The sequence below is a fragment of the Solanum pennellii genome, chromosome 5, assembly GCF_001406875.1.
Source record: "Solanum pennellii chromosome 5, SPENNV200".
NCBI classification, from domain to species: domain Eukaryota; kingdom Viridiplantae; phylum Streptophyta; class Magnoliopsida; order Solanales; family Solanaceae; genus Solanum; species Solanum pennellii.
The window spans coordinates 76,848,833-76,870,077 of NC_028641.1; the positions used below are offsets into that span (position 1 = coordinate 76,848,833).

The 21,245-nt window shown below is 32.3% G+C and overlaps 2 protein-coding genes and 1 pseudogene across 3 annotated transcripts; all 3 read right to left on the reverse strand.

Annotated features, from left to right (window-relative positions):
* Window positions 1-891: 891 nt before the first annotated feature.
* On the reverse strand, window positions 892-3,551 carry LOC107019947 (annotated as a pseudogene).
* A 2,005-nt stretch (window positions 3,552-5,556) lies between these two features.
* LOC107020659 (serine/threonine-protein phosphatase PP1-like) lies at window positions 5,557-11,562 on the reverse strand. Of its 2 annotated transcripts, none has more exons than XM_015221116.1 (4): window positions 10,996-11,562; window positions 8,006-8,565; window positions 7,405-7,623; window positions 5,557-5,894 (listed from the first exon to the last, which is right to left on the reverse strand). In XM_015221116.1, the coding sequence occupies exons 1-4, from the start codon at window positions 11,168-11,170 to the stop codon at window positions 5,871-5,873; spliced, it is 978 nt and encodes a 325-aa protein (XP_015076602.1). In that variant the 5' UTR covers window positions 11,171-11,562; the 3' UTR covers window positions 5,557-5,870. The 2 variants fall into 2 exon arrangements, with proteins under 2 accessions (XP_015076602.1, XP_015076603.1); XM_015221117.1 differs by having other exon boundaries at window positions 5,557-5,980; window positions 10,996-11,537.
* A 3,784-nt stretch (window positions 11,563-15,346) lies between these two features.
* On the reverse strand, window positions 15,347-19,795 carry LOC107020915 (protein EIN4-like). Its single transcript, XM_015221443.2, has 2 exons — window positions 17,412-19,795; window positions 15,347-16,337 (listed from the first exon to the last, which is right to left on the reverse strand). Exons 1-2 carry the CDS (start codon window positions 19,158-19,160, stop codon window positions 15,795-15,797), a joined length of 2,292 nt encoding a protein of 763 aa, XP_015076929.1. The 5' UTR covers window positions 19,161-19,795; the 3' UTR covers window positions 15,347-15,794.
* Window positions 19,796-21,245: the final 1,450 nt, after the last annotated feature.

Genomic DNA, 21,245 nt, shown 5'->3' on the forward strand with positions numbered 1-21,245 from the left:
TATATTATAAAAGTACATTTAAAAACGAATCTAAATGTCATAAATTAGTAATTTCAGCACTAATAAAAATAGATTTATAACATTCATAATTTCATAGAAGATTATATTAAAGAAGTATAGTCGGTAAAGAATACAAAAAAATTAAACAGATAAGAATAAATACAACATTCATATCCTTCTTAAGACTTTTATTATAACAATATATATAGTAAAAAGAAATACACAAGGAGTAGAGTTTTTTTTTCTCCCGTAAAAAAAAAAAAGCAATCTAAAATGGTAAAGATAAAATTTATGATACAAAATATCATTCTAATGAGGATCAACAAATATTAATATTTTAAAACAAAAAAAAGTATCTGAAAATTGCCTAATGATTCACATCAACACGAGGCAATGGTAAAGAAAAATTATTTATTCATGATACATATATATAGCTAAAGATTCATTGGATAAGATGAAAAGGTGAAGAGTTGTTTAAGTTAACTTTCAGAAGTTAAGTGATCTTAGACATGGGGTAGAGGAAAGGTGATTGTTTTTACTAATAATTCAATACATTTAATTATACTAACTAAAGAGAGAGGATAACAAATTTAATCATTTAACCACATTAATTATAGAGAAAGAATAGATAATTTTTATTTTTTAAAAAAAGTAATTCCTAACAATTTCCTATGAAATAATTTCTAACAATTTTCTATAAAATATTTTTGTCTTTCAAAGTTTGACTTTACACCTTCTTATTTTTAGTATTTAGTATAATATAATATAATTATTACTTAGTATGTAAATAATTAGAATTTAAACCATTGTGTCTAGATGCATGTATTTAAATATGATTATTTAATATTAAATTAATTATATATTAATATTTAATTTAATTTAGGAATAAAATAAGGGCAAAATAGTAATTCAACTTTTAAGTTAGGAGCTTCCCACTTATAATAATATATGATATACAATCTTTTATTCTAGATTCTCCTCCACAAAGCAAAAATCAAGTACTAAATAGATAAGTTTTAGACTGCAAATGGCAAATGAGGAGAAGTTGTTGAAGTGTGTGATCATCTCATTTAAAATTGTGATCACACTTGTATTTACTCGATATTCAACATGCTCTCTCGTAGGGAGCCTCATTCGGCTCCTCAATTTACCAAGTTTGTAAATCTTTTTCTTTGATGGCGAGTGATGATAAGACTCGAACCAAAGACTCTTCTCTGATCTGATATCAAGTTCAAATGTGTATGACCTTCTCATCTGAAAGCTTCAAATTTAAAGAGAGTTCACATTTATTTACTTGATTATATCTTCAACCGTCAGCGTTGAGTTTCCAAAGCCCAAAGGTGCATACTTGCCACTACTTGATCTGGTAGTTTATATAGGATAGCTAGAAAATATATTAATTTTTACTTCAGGTTAAATCAGCCATTGATGTTGTTGATCTCTCCTACATTAATAACCCATGGATGCCCTACATTTAACAACATAGAAACTAAAATAAAAGTTCAAGGTAAACTAAAGTTCGAAAGAAGTTACCTTCTACACACTATAGTATAGAAAACTTTCCACGATTGATGTATCGTAGCAGATAATTCATCTTATTTTAATGGACCATTTTCTTTAAGGGGAAAGATTTTATATTCAACCCTGAACTATGTGAAATGGTCTAGATATTTCCTTCGTTAATAGTTTGGTAATCATGTCCCAGTTATTACAAAAGCGACCTAAATTTTCACTTCTCTGTGTCCCACGAGTAGTTAAAAACTATGTCACTCCTTAGGTTGTATTGAAAGGTAAACAAAAAACAGTTCATCAAAATCAGAAATTCCCGAGCACTAATTGACTCACGATTTTTAACGTGGAGGATAATAAGTCCGCCACTCTACCTTTTTGACTAAGTTCAGATTCGTGAAGTATACCTCATCTACACATATCGTGTATTGTGCTCTTACAACTAGACCAGAACAGGGCAAAACACAAAACAATTCGACAAAACGAGAGTACTTTGAGTGAGAGAGAACAACATACACAGAACTTGTTCAGCTGAAAATCTCCTGGAAGCATCTTTACATATCATTTTCCTCAGCAAATCCTTTGCTTCAGTTGAAATCGATCGGAAAATTCTTGTTGGAAACCTTAAATTTCCCCTAAGAACAGCTTCAAATGTCTCGGTTGGAGTGTCACCATAAAAAGGAGGAACACCAGAAAGCATAATGTATAAAATAACACCAGCACTCCATATATCAACTTTCTCATTGTATTTTCTCCCTAACAACACCTCCGGGGCAACGTAGTAAGGTGTCCCCACCACGCCTTCCATCATTTTTCCGTCGCACCCCATAAACCACTCTGCAGATCCAAAATCAGCAAGCTTCAAATTGTCCTGTTTATATAACAGCAAGTACTGTTCAGTTTCAAGCAAGTTAGAGACGACTATTTGAATCATTATTGTTCATGTCTGCATTACATTCATATAATGGGCAATTATCAACTGGAAACGGGCAAGATAGTGATCAATCACAACAACAACAACAATCTATCCAGTGAGGGTAGAGTGTACGCAGTTACACAACCTTACTACTACCTCGTAGAGGCAAAGAGGCAACACTGTTTCCGAAAGACCCTAAGACTCAAATGCACTAAATTCAAGTACAAAGAACAATAAAACATAGCAACTAATACAATGAATCAACAAAATAGAGCAATAATTGAAACACAATAAACAATAACAAATAGGAGTTAGGACCCTAGCTATATAAGAGTGTCAAATCTCGGACAATATAAATCTCCGATATAACTATAGTCAAATAGATATTTGAAGATAAATTTTCAAAATCTATGATCGAACCTTAGCTATATAAGAGTGTCAAACAAACGAACTAAGCTGAATTTGAACAGTCAAAATGATTGAAATTAACAAACGGAATCATATTTTCATGGGCTAATTTTGTTGTTGTTACTCAGTATACAGTACCTGAGAATCAAATAGGACATTATCGGGTTTAATATCGCGATGAGCCACCCCCAATTTATGACAATGTCCGATTGCTGAAACCAATCCGATCAAAATCAGAGCAGCAGATTTCTCCGACAACGGCCCATTAGAAACCCTCTCGTATAAATCACCGCCGGAACAGAGCTCAGTGATTATATGAACATAATTTTCATCTTCATAAACTTTATACATTTGAAGAATGTTCGATTTTCCGGTGAGTAATTGCAGAATTTTTGCCTCTTTATCGAGACATTCGCGGTCCGTAGAATCAATGAGGAAGTTCTTCTGAATCGTTTTGCAGGCGAAAAATTGATCAGTTGATTTAGAAAAACACCGGTAAACCGTACCGAATCTTCCCTGACCGATTTGTTCATTCATCTGAAGTTCATCAATTTTTAAGCTCTCAAACATTGTTAATGGAGTTTTAGAGAGAGAAATCACATTGTTGATGGAGTTTTAGAGAGAGAAATTTTGGTGGCCATGGTTATGGAGTTTTTTTTTTTCTTGGACTAAAAAGAGTGATGGTGTATATATGTAAAGAGAATATTTAGTTGGAAAAGTTCGTTCAGTGTTCGGTATTCATTTTGATATTGAAAAGTTTAACGTTTTTGAATAAAAGTGGTTCTTTACCCCAAGACTCGAAGTCGAGAGGTTGAGACCTGTTTAATAGCTGATTACTAGTAATGTATATAACTTATTGGTTCGGTTCGATTTTTTTCAAACAAAATCATAATCAAACCAAATACTATCGAATCTTAATAATCTAAAACTAAATCAAATTCAAATTCAAATTAAAATCGATTTGATTCGATTTTTTGATTTGATTCGTTTGTATCCAAACCATGAACACCCCTAATTATGCGGGTGAATCAAATGATGTCGTATTATATCAAGTTTTCCTCACTCCATTGTGTGATGGCATGATCCATGTAGTTGTTTGGTCTCTCGAATTTAGTATTATACATAAATAAATATTCAAATTTGATTTTAACTTGGAAGTAAACATTTAAATTTGAGTATGTACGTCTAAATAGCTTAACTCATTTTTATTGTGTCAGTTAAACGCGCAAACTAACAAAATGATCATCTAGAAGCTTCAAAATTTATGTATAAAATATCTACGAGACACAACAAAAAACAACTTAGAATATAGCATGATACATGAACATCACGCTTCAAAAGCTTTTTCGAAGCGTTCTATGTGATATAATACACGTAAATTTATCGTGATCAACCAAGGGAATTGAGCTAAAACTCATGCCATGTGATTGGTTATTGGTGATTTCAAGTACCAACAAAAGAAATTTCTACCAACACCAATAGCACAAAGTTTCATGTTGCATGCATGTCTAAAACCTGGTTTATTATTATTTTTTTTAGTTTTTCGTCATATTTTAATGAGTCCAGTTATATTTAAATTCGTATCAGAAATTTTAAATTTAAATTCACATTGAGAGTCTTAAATTGGAGTATCTTATTTATATTTAAATCCAATTAAATTTAAATCTGTATTGAAGATATCTACCGTCTAAGGACATGATTGCAACAAATTCTTAATGGAGCTCATATTTAGACCATTTTATATAGTTCAGGAGCAAATATTACATATAATTTTTTTTGAGTATTAGATCCACCTACGTTAACCCATTACCTTCATGTTTTTTAGTTTTTATCTGATGTTGAAATTTTTTTTTACATCATTTGTCGAAAGTTTTATATTTTTGTGAATTCTCTATCTCAACTGTTACGTATTTAATTCACTTTTTTTAACTATTTATCAATATACTCATCAACGATGAACTTCGTGGCTATCCAAATCAAAAGTGTAAGTAATATTTTTCTTCAATAGAACAGACACAAAATGATTTTTAAAATATAAGAAATTGTAACACATAGATCAGTGAATTGGCATATCAAATTGAGTCATGTGACATTGACATATGAACCTAATTTACCAGAATTTTATTTTATTCTTAATTAAACGTTACGTATATTTAATCAATAGACTTTAATATTTATTCTTTATTCTTAAAAAAATGAGAAAATAGATGACAATCTTAATCTAACAACAGAATAAAAAGACACATATTACACTTTGATAAGCTATCGTTTTATCTTAATGTATATAAAATAATAGGTAATTTTTTCCACTTTATTGATGAGGACATATAAGTATGTATACAAAGCTAATTATGGAAATATCTTTAACAGAAAAATAGTTATTTAAAAACGAAATTCTATTCATCACTCATTTTTTTTATTAAAAAAAAACAATTTAATAGCCCATGAAAAACTAAAAACGAAATTTTCAGTTCCAACATAAAAGAGGGAGAGACAACAAAGAATGTGGTACAGCGGATGAAGTTGCTCCCCCAAAATGAACCCTAAGTAAAGTGAATCCATATTAATCAGACTCCAATACGACACCACGCACTGAAAAAGAAAGGAAGAGAGAGAGACTTGATAGGGAGCATTTCCCCCAAAATGAACCCTACGTAATGCGAATCCAAATTGATCGGACTCCAATACGATACCACGCACCGAAAGAGAGAGAGAGAGGGGGGTCATTATCATGTGTTAAGGATTAATTGCACAAAATAAAGAGATGCTTTATAGCTTACAATTTGAGCTAAAAAATGAAGAAGACCAAGTATGGTTTTGCACCATTTTCTCATACTTTTTTACACATCCACCATGGTTAAAATGATCATCAAGTTTTGGTAATTCATCTATCCACTATATAAGTAAAGACTTCTATGGCAACTTCTGTAGTTGGCTTTGCTCTCATACTTTTGACATTAAGAAACGACTGCAGTAAACGGTAATTTCAAGAGCTTCAACAGTTCTTTGCTTAATCCCCGCTTCGTGAAGCTGCTTCTCATGCTTTGGAATTAAAAAAGGACTGCAATAAACATCAAGTTCAACCGTTAACAATTCTTGCTTGATCCCGCGTCAAGCTGGTTCTCATACTTTGTCATTAAGAAAGGACTGCAGTAAACACATAGTTACAAGCATTGAATGCTCTTGTTCAAGTACTCGAATAAGTTTAACAAACAGACACATTTATGTATTTTACCAGCAACATCAAGAGCAGACAGACAGACTAAAAACACATTCAAAAGAAATAGCCTTGTTAGATAAACTTGCCGATGTAACAAAGGAAACATCAGTTAAAAAGAGGTGAGGACAATCTTATTCCTTGTTTTCCCTACGTGTGTGTGTGTGTGTAACTATTCCATCGGATATCTGCTGCCTCCCACCAGTATAGGTACTGCGTAACTTTGGTTACCAAATATATAGTTTCTTTTGTCTCTGTTGAGCTTCGAAACCTAGCTTCACATGATGTTCACCCACTTTACTGACCGTTAGGTCACCCCTTGAGTCAATAAAGATAGTGGGAAATTTAGATGCCGTAATGCCCTCCGATAGACCACTAACTAGGATTTTAAAATGAGTTTAGAAAACTAAAGATGTTTCCAACATGAGAACGCTTATATAAGCTGAAAGATAGTGTAATCATTTCACAATCATAAAGAGTTTGATGATCATTTGAATGTCTCTAGTATCACAGGACTTGTAATTACCGGGACCGGATATCATCAACGTTAAATCAAGCACCGCTGCTTATTTCAGTGCCAAGAAGCAGCACTGATGAAAAATTTAAGCTCCTAGAATGTGTCCAACAAACTAATAGCAATGTGTCACCCAACTATTACATGTAAATGTATAAGTTTGATTTTTCCCACTAGATAATAGATAAACAGCTTTAAGAAGTTGACATAGTTGTATTTTTATATAAAGGAGAGCTCACTCTTTGTTTAAATTTGTAAGGTGAGTTTTACTATGAAACTTCATTTTCTGAGGGAGACCTACTAGAAAATTAGCATTCAGGACATGTTTTCATATTGCTGAAACTTATACCTACAGGCGGACTCGGAAACTTATTGCTATAACTTTGAAGATAATGTTGCATGAGCATATACAATCTCTCTTTGAACATGTAACTCATGCTTATGGAAAAAAAAATTCCCAAATCAATCATCTAATAGCATTTACGTAAAATCCTCCCGAAAGCCCATCGATAATGATGGAACAAAGCACATTAAAATAAGTCCATTAAATGGTGAAAACATTCTCTATTTGAAACTTAATATGTAGTAGGAAACCTCGAGTATTGGAAAGGCAAGTTGTCCAATGCTCAGTTGCTTGGACTCCCCAAAAATATTGTCACACCCATATAGGATCCTTCAAAAATGCAATACTTTTGGAGGATCCGATACGCACCCAGCAACATCATTTTTAAAGAGTCCAAGCAACAAATTCAATTTATAACTTTTCTCCAAGTCTGTAATTCCAACAGAACTAAAGAGCTATACAATTTCATGTCTATTAAACTATATTTATTTATTTACCTTCATTCCAGTAGGAGATCCGGGTTTAGCAGTAGTTGTACTTCCAAAGCTGAATTTGGACTTCTTGTCGGCAGGTTTTAATATTTGAAAGGAGCACATTAATGTCTCATCTACGCTCATCATAGCGCCAGCATTGTCAAACTCTCCACAATAATTCGGTGCAGAAAATACAGTTACAAGTTGCCGATTAGCAAAAAACTCGTACCCGTCCTCCACAACCTGTAAGCACTTTAAAGCATTAGGAGATTTGATTGAAGTATGAAAAGAAGGAACCTTCGAATTTCACTTATTCAGACTAATAGAGAGAAGAATCAGAACAACTGAACAAACTTTTGAACCTCGTGACTGACCTTTTCAACACACACACAAAAATGAATATTCAGACTATATATATTACTTTTTTTAATAATCATGGTGTCCGGTCCAGCTTGTGCGCACCTGAACTAATTTTACTGGTTACCTGCTGCCTCCCACAAGCACATATACCGGGTAACTCTATCCAACCATAGACTATATATCAATTAACAGATCACTGATCAACTGACTATAAGCCTATGTACACCTAAACACTGAAGAAAAATTTACAGCAATGGGATTAAACCTGGTGAGCACGGCAAATAAGATCCAGATCATGCTTCTCAAGAAATTCTGTCACCTTGTCTGCACCAAAAGTGTATGAAACTCCCCGATCATTCATTCCCCATCCCTGAACATCTTTACTAGGATCAGACCAAAGCAAATCACAGAGCAAACCAGCATCTGGCACATCAGTTGGGCGCTGGAGACCTCTAATTTGGTCTAAATGGTTCAAATCAGGAGAGAGGCCTCCATGCATACATAGAATCTTTTCATCTATTAAGGCAGCGACTGGAAGACAATTGAAGCAATCTGTGAAGATTTTCCATAATCTCACATTAAATCTTCTCTTACATTCATCATAAAATCCGTATATGCGGTTTATGGAAGCACATTCATGATTTCCCCGAAGCAAGAAAAAGTTTTCTGGATATTTTATCTTGTATGCAAGTAGAAGACATATAGTCTCTAAGCTCTGCTTGCCACGATCAACATAATCCCCTAAAAATAAGTAATTTGATTGAGGAGGTAATCCACCATATTCAAAAAGCCGCAGAAGATCAGAATATTGACCATGAATGTCACCTGAAAGTCAACAGAATAAACCATCAAACAGACATTAAGCCACCAACTTTAGTGCATATTCCAAAACATGCTTTTCCTAATCATAAGATTGACTTGATCATTTTTCAGAAAATAATTACTTTTTCTGCGAAGAAGGAAAAAGAAATAATAAGCACCACATTGAAGCAAAATATTTTACACACCGAATGCATAAAATAAGTTCATGAAATGTGAGCTTTGCATATGAAGTCCATACATTCTAACTCTTCAATCTAAATGCTAACATCCATTTTAAAGTTTTGAAATGTCACAGGAAAAACCGATGAACTAACTGCTTCGTTATCCATGAAATTATAAGGGGTATTTATGGATGTCTAAATTTTGAGGTTCATTCCACATGAAAATTGACACATAAATATCTTACAGATCATCAGTAACCGTCAGCCAAAAGAGGTTGCTTGGTCAACTACTTATATCTCTAGTTCTCTACTATCTACCGAATAATTGCCAAGAGTCTTATTTTATACATGTCATATCAATAGAACTAGCCTGTTCTTGGAAATGGTCAGTCCTAGTTTGCCTCATCATGCTTTGTAATAAATCCACAACAACCAAATTGGACTTCACTCCAGAATCAAATCTTCAGTTATTTGGCCAGAAATAAAATCTTAAAAGTAAAAGAAAAGGCATCAATAAACTGCATATGAACAGATCATCAAAATTCACTCTTTTTAAGTTTTATGGTTGTGTACAAGGCTACAAGCTATGAACAAGGCAGAAAGAGGCATAATAAATTCTAGGTGCTAGATCTAATAATACCAGCAAGTTGGCATCGAAACCAATCAAATATCAAGAGATGTCTCGTCCTTCAAGATACAGATACACAGTGCCTCCAATTAATTTTAGAAGTACATCAAAGACTAGTGAAAAATTGAACATCCCAGTCTTCATTAGCTTGCAGACGTCCTAGTTTGCCTCATTATACTAAGTTATCTCATAAGCTACTCCATCTAGGCTCAAGTAGCTCAATATTTTTTTTTCCAAAATCAAACTCGCTCATCGGAGTAGGGAAAACTACAGGTTTAAGAGGCAAGCTGAAGAGAGTGAGAAGAAACCTAGATTTCTCAGCAACTTACGTTTAAAAATAAACAAATAAAATATGAAGGATAGGCAAAGTTAGACAGTAAAAGCCAACCGATGCCCAAGGTTATCCAAAATGAAATTGAAGATATGAATTTGAATAAAATATAATAAGGATTCTTCCATTTTACATCATGGACTCATAAAAGCAATCAGTGCCAAATACAACATTCAGCATGATGCAAGCTATTGACTACAGAATACTTCACGTTAAAAAAATTAGGGCGGGTTATCTAAATCATCCATTCCAATGATAAACAGTTCCTCTTTAAGGCAAAGTAGGGGCTCTCTAAATATCGCACCTATTCAACACAAGCATACAAGGACTCCTGTCAAACATTAGACTTAATGTAAGTGTAACAACACAAAGGAAACAAGATAATCGGACAAACACCTATCCAGCGGCACCAGGACTTCATCAGACCCAACAAAAGCCAAGTGAATTATTGAAACGACACAAAACATCAGAATACAAATACAATCTTCTCCAGCGAATGGAAAAGACAAAACTTCAGAACAAATTAGAAACCAAAAGTTTGTAAAACCATGATTTACAGAGGCAAAACCAGAATTTGAACTTTAAGGGCTATAAATTCTAGGATAATAAATTAAGTGTAACTAGGTAATGAATATAATTTTGTACATGTTTAGTAAATCTCTAAATACAAATACAATGTTTGGATTAAAGTAATTGAGTTTAGCCAAACCAGTAGGGAGCCTTTTAGCTCCGCCCCCATGATTTACACCGCTATTCAAACACATGACAAAGGGAATTAATTCTGAAACAAAAATCAATAACTGATAGGTTTTTCAGCTCAATGCAGTAAGAGCTAAATTGATCAACAAACACGATAAGCCAAAGAAAACATGACTATAGACAACAAAGTTATTTAATGAATATTCATTTGCCTCGACCTACTCATATCAAACCAAAGTAACATAGGTTTGCTTCGCGAAATTTCAACAAAAACTATGCCTCAATCCCGAACAAGTTGGGGTCAGCTAAAATGAATCTCCACTTCTTTATTTAAGCTCATTCCGTATCATTCACGAATTTTTCAAAAATACACTAAATATTTAGTGAATAAACTACATGTACCAAATAAAAATACAAGCATCAGATATCCATATACACACCATGTAAACATAGACCAAAAGCAAATAATCAATCTTAGCAACTAAAACAAAAACCCCATCATCTAAAAAAGTCAACTTTACAATAAACAAACAAACTCAAACCTCAAAATAGCTGCAAAAATATAACTAGTAACTGATTAATCAAGAATCAAGTATTAAAAATGGAAACTTTACCACAAATCTTGATGGGGGCTTCAAGTTCCAACAAATTAGGCTGTCTCAAGAAAGTCTCTTTAGCAACCACACACAACTGCTTAATCTCAGCCTCAGTCAACACAACTTGCTTCCCTGGTTTACCCTTTACTTCAAGAAGCCTAGTTATAATATCATCCAACACATTCTGGTCCATTTTTTTTCAATTTTATCAGATTTTCACTCAATTTTTTGACCTAGTTGTGTTGATGAACAAATGGGGTTTTAGTATTTGAGGGTGCAGACTTTTGTATAAGAAGATTGATGGATTCCCTAATTATTATTTTTTTTCTTCTTCTATATATGGGTGGTTGCTATTTGAAGAGTGGTCAAAAGGGTGTCGTTTTATAGTTTATAATGTGTCGTTTTGATGAGAATCTTGAAACATTCTTGTTCTTTTAATCAGGCCACTAGCCATTGATAAAAGATTAAAAATCCCTCAAAATTGAAAATTCTTTTTCAATGGAGGAGGCAATTTGTTTTGTTATATACAGAAATTGTTAGGTCATAACAAGGGGGTGGGGGTGGGGACCATGATGGATGTGATGATATTTTTTTATTGAGTTCAGTTCGATATTTGAAACTCGTTAGTTCTACTAATTTAGTTTCGTGTCAGATAAGCTTACTAATTAAGGATTAAACTTTTCGTAAAGAACATCGTTAGGGTTTGAACTTTGAGATTTTTCAATAAAATGAAGATGTAGTACTCCTTCTGTCTAAATTTATGTGAATTTTTTTATTTTTCGAGAGTCAAACAAATTAATTTTGATCGGAAATTTGCGCGTGAGACCTTTAAAAAAAATTAATAAACTTATGTATTTGTAAATTACGTAAAAAGTATAATACGTCACAATAGTTGACAATTCAAAATAATTAAAAGATATAGAAAAAATTTAGGTTAAAAATAGACTTTTTTGAATTTCGAAATTCGAAAAGTGTCACATAAATTGGGATGGATAGAGTAATTATTATAATATATCATCTAATGATAATTCGTGTTACACTATATCAAAGAAAAAAAAATTTATCACAGAGTCTCGTGTTATTTGTTTTTTGATCTCATAAAACATGTTGATATTAAAACTCTTTAGTTAAATTTAGGGATAGATGTTAGTTCCATTATACATGTTGCAAGAATCAAACATATGAGTTTGCTTTCGTAATGAGTTGGACGTTTTAAACATTCATGATTCAGCTATGAATGTAACGACCGAGTGAGAGAAAGAAATTTGATTGTTTTTCCTTCTAGAGCTTCAATTTCTTTTATTATATAGTATTTCAAATTCTGAGTATGAAGATAAAGAATCCTTCAATAAGATACATTCTCTATTTACGCATTAAGTGCATGAATTCGAATAATGAAGTCAATAGGATAGATTCCGTAAATGACAAAAACTTAAATAAATACACCAAATTAACAAATATGGAACTGTTAGTCATATGAAGAGGAACAAACATCAAGGATATTTTGAAAGATCGATAATCCTTAATTAAAAATACGTAACTTCAAATAATCGAATTAATGAATTTCATATGCTAAGTACTTGGAAAAAGAAGTGGTGGTGGATTCACTTGTAATAAGAAGTAAGAACACATATATTTAAAATATATTTTAAAACGTATAATACATACTATATTTCAAATGAACTAATCGTTTCCTGTTAATCAATTGAACATTAAATTAGTTAATTTGATACAAACACTAAATGCGAATAGTTATTTACCCTACTCGATAAGTGGGCCTTACGGTAAGTGGGGCCCACTTTAGATGGTAGGACCATCTAAATATATTTAGAATAATTATTTTACTATAACTACACATTTTTCTTCACTTTCTATATCTAGATAGTACCAGAAAATTGCAAAAATCCCAATAATCAATTATAGAATTTTAATAGGCCCATAAATAAAGCAAATGTAGCCCAAAAATATATGTAACTTTATTGGGCCAAAGCACCACATCCAATTATGGATCTTAGTGCCCACAAAGTGTGCAAATAATTTGAAGGACCACTATTTAAAACATAATCAATGTTAGTATATATTAAAATAATTTAAAATATAAAAGAATTTTGAAGTATGCTATAGCCTATAAGAATTTTGAAGTATATTATTTTATGTAAATTATACATTGTTGAAAAAAAATAAATTGAATGACGTTTCGTGAAACGATTTTGGTTCTTAAAATCTTTCGAATAATTTTTTAATAATAAAAATGCAATTGAATGTGAATCTCTTTGTATTCTTTTATCTTCGTGAATACGATATCAATCTCATAAATAAGTCCAGAAAATTAATTAAATATATTGTTATTATAATTATTGGCTAGTAAGATTCCACTCGAACACAAATAACAAATATCATAGTAATTTTGCTTTCACATGTTACAATATTTTTTAAAATTAAATCTAAAAAAAAAAAGTTCACTTGACAATTAGGTAATTAATTGACAACTTGACAATTTGTTGTAAATCATTATGCTTTGATCTAAATGTCGATATGAATAAATTTTTATTAATGATAAATATCTAGTGAAATATATAAGAATTTAGATTTAATTATTTTATAAATGATTTGATTATATAATAATTAACTTTTTTTTTTATAGTCAATATATGTAATTATATTGTTTCTTACGCGTACTCATTAAAGCAATTCTTGTCTTTTATTCAATTTTCAAACACATTGGAACACTTATTTCTATATAAAATTTAAAAAAATTCTAACTTTATGCATCATTATGTCAACAAAACAAGTATATTATCATTAATGTCATTTTGAATTTTTCCTAGAAATTTCCCATTGTGGAAAGTGAACCCCCATTGCCCTATATATAAATATATTTTGCTTCATTTATTCACTAATCACTATTATTTCACAAAATTCAAATTAAGTATTGCTTTCGAACGAGGAAATTATTCTTTTAATTCGTATTATAAAATTTGATTTTGATATTGAGTTCTGGTGAATCTGGCTGTTAATCTAAGTTCTTCTTTTGAAGGTCAAGATTTTTGTTACTAATGAAGATCATAGGTATTTATTTTCTTGTTATTATGTTCATTTTACTATCTAATATTGTTGTCATAGACAATAAGGTTGTGTGTTTTGCCATGGGAAGTGTTGAGCCACCGAGTCACGACAAGAGAGCGGGTCTAAACCCTCCACCACCTCCTAAGAGTTATCCCCCGATCCATTGGAAGCAATCGAGATTCATTCCCCCAACCCCGCCACCACCAACATCAAGTTGATCTATGACAACGTACATGAGATTTTGTACGAGTGATGTTGATTTATCGTCATAATTTGACTTGTAATAAGGACTAAGTTTTACCCTAGTATCCAATAGTCGTGGATGGGTGGGTGGGTGGGTGAGGTTCATCCCCCAAAGCTACCACCAATATCGTAATAATTAATGATATACATGCGAGTGATATCAGTTTATCGTCATAATTTTGACTTATAATAAAAAATACCTAATTGGATGGTCTCACTAGCATTCTTTTTGTAGCTTTATGCACACAAGATTTTATGCTAGTGGTGTCTTTTACTTATTATAATATATTAATTTGTAGATATGAAATGTGCCATGGCACTATTTTATATTTTAAAGTTATTCTCAAGCATCAAATTCAAAACGTCCTATATATTGTTTCATTATTTTGCAAGTCACGTTTAAGTATACTTGTTGATAGTGCATGAAAAAAGATAATTGCACAATTAAACAGACACCTTTGCTTCATCGACATTGGCGCTAGAGGCTCTACCCCCGCCCACCAGCCCCTTATGGAGTTAGCGGACCAAGAGAAAAAATTCCCCGATATAATAAAGAAAGTAAGAAGGGTTCCAAACCATTGAAACAGAAAGCACTAAAGACTGTTATGACGTGGCAGAAATGATCACCGTCAAGCACAAGTACAAAGTAATAACAGATAAGTTTTATAACAAATATAAAAATAGTAGACAAAATATGTTGATTGTAATGAAAAAAAGATAATACTACTTTGCCTCTTTATTGGTGAACACAATGGTTTCTAACTAGAAAATCAGGAACCAATTCGAATTTAAACCTTTAACATGTCGGTAATTTTTAACCATAGACATTTGACCTAACCAAACCCTTTTTTTTCATCTTCTTTATTCTCTTTTCAATACCCAAACATCATGAGTTAACCTTCATGGAATAAGTAAAAACAATATCTTTCTAAACTAATAAAACTAATAGAATTTGAAACAAGAAGTAATATGAATTCTACAAGTAGGAACAATTTATTTTTTTCGAAATAATCAACCTAAATAAACAATAACTATTGTATTAGTAAGTGCATAACGTATGTATACTGGCTAGAAAAATAAACAATAACTATTGTTAGACAGAAGAAACAAGGAATATCGCGGTATACAAGACGTATACCATAAAGTAGAGAAATACACTAATGAATGACAAATTGATATATAGGTTATACAATATAAACTCTACAAACTATAAGGTTAGCAAGAAATTGATTCATTTGAATATCCTTCGTCGAAAAATTATACTGTGCAACTAGGGTAAAAACATTCTTTTCCTGTGTACTTGTATTTTGGGATCCCTTCAATACAAAGAGAAGCTTTTAAAATGGCTTTAGGCCACAAGTTTGAATCTGTTGTGTGACATTCTTGCATTTTTTCGACTCACCTTATTGGAAATCCTGGCTCTGCCACTGAGTGAAATTTTGCGGATCAGACTACAGGCTCGGGACAGTTTCGTCAACTCCACGTTCGTTTTTTCCATTGGTATTACTTTAAAAGCCTTCACCAGCTCTTTGTAAGACTCTTTGAAGTTCTTCAGCCATTCCTTGCAGGAGAACAGGCTTTCGTATGAGACCGTTGATTCCAACCTGTAGACATCTGTCCCATACTTGTTGCTCTGAAGTAGAAGACAAGGCTATGATCAACGGCCAGTTACGACTGTGGAATTTTCGTACCCTTGTTGTCACTTCAAATCCGTCCATTTCCGCCATGTGAAGATCCAAAATGACAACTTGGATGGAAGTTGTTGAATGTCCCATTGCACTTAGGCACTGAAAACCAGACGAAACAGCAATCACTTGGCAGCCTAGTTTTTGAAGCAGTTTTTTGGTTACCATTCTGTTAACGTCGTCATCATCAGCAAGTAGAACTTGGAGGCCTTTGAACGTTGAGCTTGAAATCGCTTGCTCCAAAGGATTTACAAGCTCAAACATATGTTTTCTGAACGATGACTGTTTAAGAAATCGGAGAATAAGAGTCATCTTTTGTGCATGGCCATCGGTATTTGAGGGCATCCATACATTTCCCTGCATCATCTGCAAATTAAACAGATTAAGCATAATATAAATCGACTCACCAGTTCAAAAAGACCATAAGCTGCATCGAAGGGAAAATGAACTTTTGAGTTCACGGACAGGATAGCTGCTACAAGAACTAACAAAACCATCGACTTCCTACGGGAGTTCAGTTATAAAAACCAAAACAAACATAAAGCACATATTCTAAATTTTTGTGATCTTGTTAAGGTATAGGAAAACACTCAGCCATGACATCTCAAGATGCAAAGGTTCGAACGGAAAATAAAGAAGAAATAACAAGTACAAGCACCTCGACTAATTTCATGGGGTACCTAAACTTTCCTCTTTATTTGGAACTATTACATCTCTATTTTGGTGATTCTTTCGACAATGACACTCGAATGTAGTTTTAAAATTGGAATACAAAGTGCCTGTAACAGCACTTGCTTATGCTTTTATCAGAATAGAATTGGACATAGGTATCTAATTGTGGATACTAACCATAAAGAAATAACCAAGAGGGTCAACATAGAATGTTTTGGGTTCTCGGACTCTTCACAGGTTTAGACTTTTTTTTGAGTGTAAATTTCAATCACAACTCGAACACAGATTTAATCCTTAAAAATCAAAGATGCTCTCAGGCTGAACTTTTGTTCTACGAGATTTTCCATCCTAGTAATAGCCATTTTGAAAATGTAAGTTACTTCAACATGAGGCAGTTTTGATGTTTTTAAAGATAACACTTAACAGGAACAAGAATTTGACATTGGTCAAGAATCTTGGATCAGCCTCGTCTTTGATTCATGCGCTTCCGTTAATTTGAGTTTCTTCATATATCTAGTCGATATTTACATCTAATTCATCAAACAATCAAGATTAGATTATGATGTGATATAAACCAGTAACAAATATTTATGCAAGTCAATGCATGGGTTGAATTCAACGAGTATATATGCCAATGTAAATCCAAATGACTAAAACAACCAGGAATCAATGAGCATAAATCTTATTAAGGTTCGGTAGCTTTAATCACCTAAAGTACTTTAAGCTAAGAAAGACGTAATTTAAAACACAAAATGATAGTATGCTCACCTGAACAAGCTTTTTGCACATGCTGAAACTCATGCCTTCCTTTAACTCTTTGCTGTTGTACCTCTTTCCGCCAAAGTGAGAAGTTGAGATTGAGCTATCTGTTTGAGAACCTCCACGACTAACTTCAATCTCAAATTTTATGGTAACATATTCATCAAATACGCTATGTTTTCTTGCTCCCTGAAGCTTATCATTCCCCCCCTCGATTCCACTCTCCAGAATAACCTTGAATACAATGGAGCCCCTTCCGGAGCTGATATTCAATAGATGTCCCACCATATGAAGTATAACCTGAAACGTTCTCTTCTCATCACCCATCACCAGATTAGGTAAAGAATTGGAAACATCCGTGGAAAAGCGAAAGCCCTTATAAACACACAGGCACTTAACAAGACAAGAAGCCTCTCTAATCAGTGAATGCAGCTGAAAGGGCATCATTTCTACTGGGAATCTCCCTTCGTCTTTGTCGGGTATATCCATTGCATCGTTTATTAAATTTGACAGCACGGTGCTCGTTCTCACCATTGTGTCGATTATAATCTTCTGGTTAGAGCTTGTGCTCTCATCTTGAAGTATGGAAAGCAATCCCAAAATCGAGTGCATTGGCCGTCTCATCCCATTGTTCATTACCTTCTGAAACGAATTCCTTGCCTGGCTTGCCTTCACGGCATTCTCCTTAGCCTGTTGCAGCAAACCATTCCTCGCTTCTAGTTTCTCCCTCATTAATTGTGACTCTTCAAGAACTGTTGCGTGGGATAGGGCCACAGCCACCTGATCAGCAACTACTTCCACTATCTCCATCTCATTATGGCTACAATCATCATTTGCACTCGGCATAACCAAAACTAAAATAGCATATCGAGTGTCAACCAACTCAGGTGTCCCACCTTTGAAATCCGAAGCACAAAGCAACGGCATCCGAATCGCTGCAACAGTACAAGGCTCACCAGGCCCTCCACTGCTTGCAGCTGCAAGAACCGAATCTTGTCTTAAAATTCTCACTCCTTTGTTCTTTGTTATCTCTAACACATCCGGATCATCAATCGGAAGTGAACGATGGTATTCTACAGCAGAACCGGGACTTAACCCGTGTGTCAAGTTCATCAATGACCTATCCTCATTTGGCATCCAAACAGCACAATTCTGCAGATTCAATGTCTTTGAAAGCTCAACTAAAGTAGTATACAATATCGTATGTTTATCAAGCGACTTTCTAATCTCACGTGTCAGCATTCGGACATGAGTATACACTTCTTTCTGTTTCTTCATCATACCAACCTCTTGATCAAGCTCCAACACATTTTGAGTCAAAAATAGTTCTCTAACCTTAACTTTAAGTAGCATAGGGAACAAAGTCAAAAGGGTAATTGCAGTTGCACAAGAAACAAGGGCGGTTAGGATTTTCGCAACGGTTAAGGACATTATCAATTGGAATGAAGGATGAGCACTATAAGTCAATCCATTGAGCAAATGAGTCAATCCACATAGAACTATGAATGCAATGAATTGAACAAGAACCCATTTGAATGGAACATCAGAGCAACTTATAAAGTAAAGCAACTCGAGTGGAATCGAAAAATAAGCAATTGCAATCAAGAAATCACTCACTTTTTGGCAATCAAGAATGGTATGTATATTCCAAAAGACACCCTCTTCATCACAGTTACAGTTGGAGAACTCATTATCAGTAGCTATAACAGATATGATGAATAAAGAGATCAAGAATCCCACAAACAACCACCTTAACATAATTATATATCTATAACCTGGAAAAGTCCCAAATTTTGAGTTTTTCAAAATGTCCACTCAATCAACATGAAAGGCAAATATCCAGTAACATCTCATTGCCAAACAGAACATAACAAAATATGATCTTTCACATTTTTAGATCTAACAAACTCATATGCCTCAAGATCCAACATACCCATCTCACCAAAGCACCAAAATTTTCAAAAAAAAATCCCTCTACCTCAATTTTTTCTTCTTCCTTTTCACTCCAAGAACAACAAATTCTTAAAAATTAGCTTAAAGCTCTAATCTTTGAACAAAAGGGTAGAACCCCAAATCCATAAAAATGTAATCTTGGAAGAAAAATCCCAAGATTACCTTCTTCCTCACTTATTCTTTTCCCCCCCTTTTCACACTCCAAGAACAAGAAATTCTTAAGTAAAAAAAATATGGAAAACTAATAAAAGAGCATAAAGGTCTAATCTTTACACCAAAATAGAAAACCCCAAAATCTAAAAGATGATAAAAAACACTAATTTTTTGAAGAAAATCAATTTCAAGTGAACTTCAATACTATATATAAAAACCCCACCTTTCACATAATATATTCAAAATCTTTGTACAAATTATCAAGAAAAGAGAACCAAGAAAGGAAAATGAAGTAAATTAAAAAAAGGGGCAAAATTAAAAATACAAAAGATTTTTGCTTTTTTTATTTTGGGACCCACAATATGAAGAGAACCTAGACATTGTTCCATCTTCCATTAAAAAAAAACAAACAAAAAACAGTACTTTTTGAAAAAACAAAGGGCTCAAGAAAACTGCTTTGCATTATTCAAAAAAGGTTTCAATTTTCTTTGGTATTGAGCTTGAATTATATTTTTTTTTTCATTAAAGTTCAACTTGTTATATATTAATTTGATGACTCAATACAAATAGACATCATTTTAAATAATTTTTTATTTGAATGAAAATGTGCTAGTATAAGATTTCTTTTATTCATTGTTTTATTTTCAACAAAGGGTGTGAATTTATCATATAAACAATTTATTTATCTTTATAACATGCTTATCTATATTCATGATATTCTATTTTTGCGTAGTATCGATCCATAGTGAAAGATTTCACAGTTAATTGTTTTTTAAAAAAAATTAGACTAATTTAGTTTAAAAGAGATTTTGTATATTAGTGTTTCTTTTGAATTTATAGCATGTTTGACGACGTCTTTTAAATATATTTAATTTGAAGTGTTTTTACTTTTCCGTACTTTTGAAGAGTAATATTCATGTTTGATTAATTATTTTGAAAACATTTTTATTAATATCGGAACAATAATTTGTGTTTGTTCAGATTTCAGAATTTCGAAAGTATTTTTTTTAAAAAAAAAATATTTTTTAGCTTTTGAGTTTTTTCTTTTTTGTTAAAGAGAATACATTTAATTTTCTAAAAACTTGATTAAACATATTATAAGCTTTATATGTCATGTCACAATGTATAAACCAATCTTCAATCTATCATTCCATCTTTTGAATATATTGACACTATTATTAGTTGTTGAATTAAATCAATTCAAAACTATTCTTGATTTGATATAACATTACTAATTTTGGGTTAAATAATGACCCTAAAAAGAGATATTTGTGTAAATCAATTCTTTTTATTTAGTAAATATCATATTTATTTAAATTAAAATACATGAAATAAAACGGATTACTTTTTTTTGTTAGTTGGAAGAAACTACTAATTTTGGAAACAAGCAATTGTTTCCATCTTTTTCTTAGCTACTATTCTATCCGTCCACAGTTATCTGGCAGTTATATTAAAAATAAATATCCAAAATTAATTGTTAATTTAAACAATAAAAAAATAATTAGTCATTTTTTCCAATTCTGTCCATAATAATTACTCTATTTTGAAAAATTAAAAAACTATGTAAACTTTTGATATTTTTAATATATTAAAATTATATTAATCAAATTACATCTTGTATTAAGTTTTTTTTAAAAGTGCTTGACCTTTCCCTGACAAACAATTATGAACGGATTAAGTATTTATATTTTTTTTAACCTTTTTCTCTTTTTATTAACAAACAACCCCCACCCCCAC

What these genes read in the sequence shown, in the direction of transcription:
- LOC107020915 (XM_015221443.2), bottom strand. Translation starts at nt 19,160, where the DNA reads ATGTTAAGGTGGTTGTTTGTGGGATTCTTGATCTCTTTATTCATCATA. An exon ending in TGTGCAAAAAGCTTGTTCAG is followed by an intron (nt 16,338 to 17,411) that starts GTGAGCATACTA and finishes TTTAATTTGCAG; the next exon opens with ATGATGCAGGGAAATGTATG.
- LOC107020659 (XM_015221116.1), bottom strand. Translation starts at nt 11,170, where the DNA reads ATGGACCAGAATGTGTTGGATGATATTATAACTAGGCTTCTTGAAGTA. An exon ending in AGCCCCCATCAAGATTTGTG is followed by an intron (nt 8,566 to 10,995) that starts GTAAAGTTTCCA and finishes GTTGACTTTCAG; the next exon opens with GTGACATTCATGGTCAATAT. An exon ending in GATCTCCTACTGGAATGAAG is followed by an intron (nt 5,895 to 7,404) that starts GTAAATAAATAA and finishes TGTTTATTGCAG; the next exon opens with TCCTTTTTTAATTCCAAAGC.